Here is a 3131-nt window from a genome sequence, read left to right on the forward strand (position 1 = left end):
TCATCTGTTTGTCATTGCTGGTGTCATTTTCTGGTTGCTAACAAACGCCATTGTAACACATAATCACTGATGTTCCGCTGTAACGGTGGTGGACTCATCAGAACAGAGTGGGCAAGCTGACCAATCAGAGCACAGTGGGCTCACAGGGAGTGGGGGGCAGGAGGCTCCAACAAGCCTTTAGGACAGAGAGTGAATACACATACTATACAGAGATGCTGTATGAGAAACCAATGTGAGTTTGGAAAATTGAACAATGTAAATATATTCTAGTAGACCTCAACAATGGAATTATGATCAGTAGAAATGGCCATGACATGGAACCTTTAAGATTATGGCTATTGTTTTTCTTTTAGATTTTTCAGCTTCCAAACTGAATTAAAATATTTGTCTTATATTTGTGACATCTATCTGTGAGAAATATTTAGTTTTCACTTTCGAATTTATGACAGTTTAATATCAAGGAATCTTCAGTATTTCTTCTCATAAATTACATTAATGCCGTTTTTCCTTTGAATATTTCCTCCCCACTGGTTCTCTATATATGTGTATTTCACATCAATAATGCTTCTGGTTTTGAAACAGCAATGATCAGAGCACACACATGTGCAGACAGGGTACAGAGATGTGGTTTCAGCCTCACTTTATATGATTGTTGTCTTTCTTGCTGGCATGTTCATCAAATAACAGCTTCACACACTTTGTAAAGCAAGGTTCACAGTAGTGTCATGTTCAAGAGTTGATGTCACCCATTGAAGGGGGCAGGAGAGGAAAATCAGTGTCAGGGTGTGCAAGCTCTGATTTGCCTTATGCAAATATCCAAAAATATACATATGTAAAACATCACCTGCATATTTCCATACTGTGGGGAATTGTTTCTACCAGCATATCTGGAACTAGCAAAACAGGAACACACTTGATCTTGATGTCTGGTGCTGTATACTAATATTCTCGGCTATATTGCAGTGACCCTCAGTGTACAAGTTATTCTTCTGATTATGGTGAGACCTTCCTTTAAAAACATGTGACAGCTTCCACAGACACAGAGAGTCATTAACGTCACAATGTCACCAAGTAGAAAATACATAATTTAGCAACCGGATCATGAGGATACAAGGCCCCATAAGATTAACTCCTACAATATTTATATATATCACAATAATATCAGCTCACAGGTGTACTTGTAGCTTATTCAGAGCTTTCAACCATATTTCTCGGGGTGATTTTAGAGAATGGAGCTCGGTAAAGTGACCATCACTCCATCAGGTCCTGTAATACTCACCTTTGTGACGCTCAGAAATAATCTGAAATGTGTTTTAGTCAATTCTCCTTTGGCTGATTTTTCTATGGGTTGTAAACTAAACCCCACACTTCCTGTAGATGTTTCACATTAAAAAGGATGGGAGGATTTTGCTCTATAGATGTATCATTGCTAGTTATATACTTGGAGCACACCTGAAACACTCACATTATACATGCATTCAAATGAAAAGGTGGAGTTATTATTGCAGCATCATAGATTCATGGCTAACACTATGATTTTACCTTGTTAAGGTTGCTTGGCAACGACCCACTCCAAAGCAATCCACAAGCTGGATGTGCCGTCATTTGATTGGCCGATCGCTCCGTTTCCTAGGCTTGAGTACCCGCTGGAAGAATTTACCAGAGAGAACGCACATGAAGAGGCTCGCTGTCTGGAGGAGGTGTGTGTGTGTGTGTGTGTGTGTGTGTGTGTGTGTGTGTGTGTGTGTGTGTGTGTGTGTGTGTGTGTGTGTGTGTGTGTGTGTGTGTGTGTGTGTGTGTTTAAATCATATATACATTCTCCATAAAGAACACATTTGTTACAAGGCCGTGTTAAAAAATGGCAACTTTCATTTAAATGTTAGAATATTTTATTCACATAAATATCTCAGTATTTTATTTCAATCTTTATAAGAAAAAAAATCATACCAAATATCGTACCAACTCATATAAAATGCTGCTGCTCTCTGCTCACCACTTATAGATGCAATCGCAACTAGCTTAAAAAAAAAAAAGTGATGTTGAGCAGTGATATCTGTGGAAGGAGACATTAGAAAGCTACATTACTTTAGGTTGACAGTACAGTGTGTGGAGCAGTGTTCCATGCATGCTTATTTTCATTAAATATATATGTTTATCAGCACATAGTGCTATAGCTTTGTGCAGTTACTAGCCTGTTAAAATATTATTTGTTTTTGAATGAATGTCATCTGGCCTTATGTCAAATGAAAACAGGAAAAGGAGCAGCTTGTCTCATTTGATTTCTCAATATAATCAAAGTGTGTATTCACTTTAAACTATATGACGTAAAGCTGTCATATATACCCAAACTGGATCTGACAGAAGTGCATGACACAGATCTCTGACAGGTAACTCTGCCCCCTCCTGGTGCTCCATTGCTATGCACAAGTTTCCAGGTTTAGTGTGTCTGGCGAACAGTTAAAAAAACGATTCAAATCCAAAGACAACTCTGTCCAACTTTGAAATTTGTTCTGTCCACCAACATTACAATCAACAAATAAGTTCAGCACCACTCCAGGGATTGTGTCTTATCACATAAAATCACGGTTAACTGTATTTGTTCTATTATCTAATGCCGGCTTATTTATATTTTGAGATGTTTATATTTTAGAATTGTTTATTTCTACTCTTTTAAATTCTGATTATGTGTAATGGCTTGTTTTTTTTATGCTGCTGCAACGAAAATATTTCCCAATTCGGGATCAATAAAGTACATTTTATCTTATTTTATGTATGGCCAATATGCATTATACACACATTACATGTATAAGGTAGCTGCTTGTTAAATGTATATAAAATGTATAATCATATAATAATAATATTAAAGGTGGAGGATCTGATCGTGAAGTGGAGGCAGAAGGGGAAGCCTGTGGCTGGGGTTGTGATCGAACCCATCCAGGCTGAAGGTGGAGATAACCACGCCTCCTCTGACTTCTTCAGGGGACTCCGCGACATCGCACGCAAGGTAACAAACACTCATCACTATAGCAACAGATCTATAAAGGACTTGACTTGTGACTGTGATGGTTGAGCTTCTTATGACTCAGACACTTTGAGAGATGTGTCCAGATGTTTCCATGAAGGCAAATATT

General features: G+C 38.0%; 1 protein-coding gene across 1 annotated transcript; it reads left to right on the forward strand.

The window, feature by feature from the left end:
* Positions 1–1229: 1229 nt before the first annotated feature.
* LOC104954448 (4-aminobutyrate aminotransferase, mitochondrial-like) lies at positions 1230–3085 on the forward strand. The gene is made up of 3 exons (XM_010781551.1): positions 1230–1239; positions 1552–1700; positions 2867–3085. The coding sequence occupies exons 1-3, from the start codon at positions 1230–1232 to the stop codon at positions 3068–3070; spliced, it is 363 nt and encodes a 120-aa protein (XP_010779853.1). The 3' UTR covers positions 3071–3085.
* The last annotated feature ends 46 nt before the right edge of the window (positions 3086–3131 follow it).

The sequence above is a fragment of the Notothenia coriiceps genome, unplaced genomic scaffold (genome assembly GCF_000735185.1).
Source record: "Notothenia coriiceps isolate Sejong01 unplaced genomic scaffold, NC01 NC01_scaffold00023324, whole genome shotgun sequence".
NCBI lineage: Eukaryota > Metazoa > Chordata > Actinopteri > Perciformes > Nototheniidae > Notothenia > Notothenia coriiceps.

Coding starts and splice junctions, on each gene's coding strand:
- LOC104954448 (XM_010781551.1), top strand. Junction 1,701..2,866: donor AGGCTCGCTGTCTGGAGGAG/GTGTGTGTGTGT, acceptor ATAATATTAAAG/GTGGAGGATCTGATCGTGAA.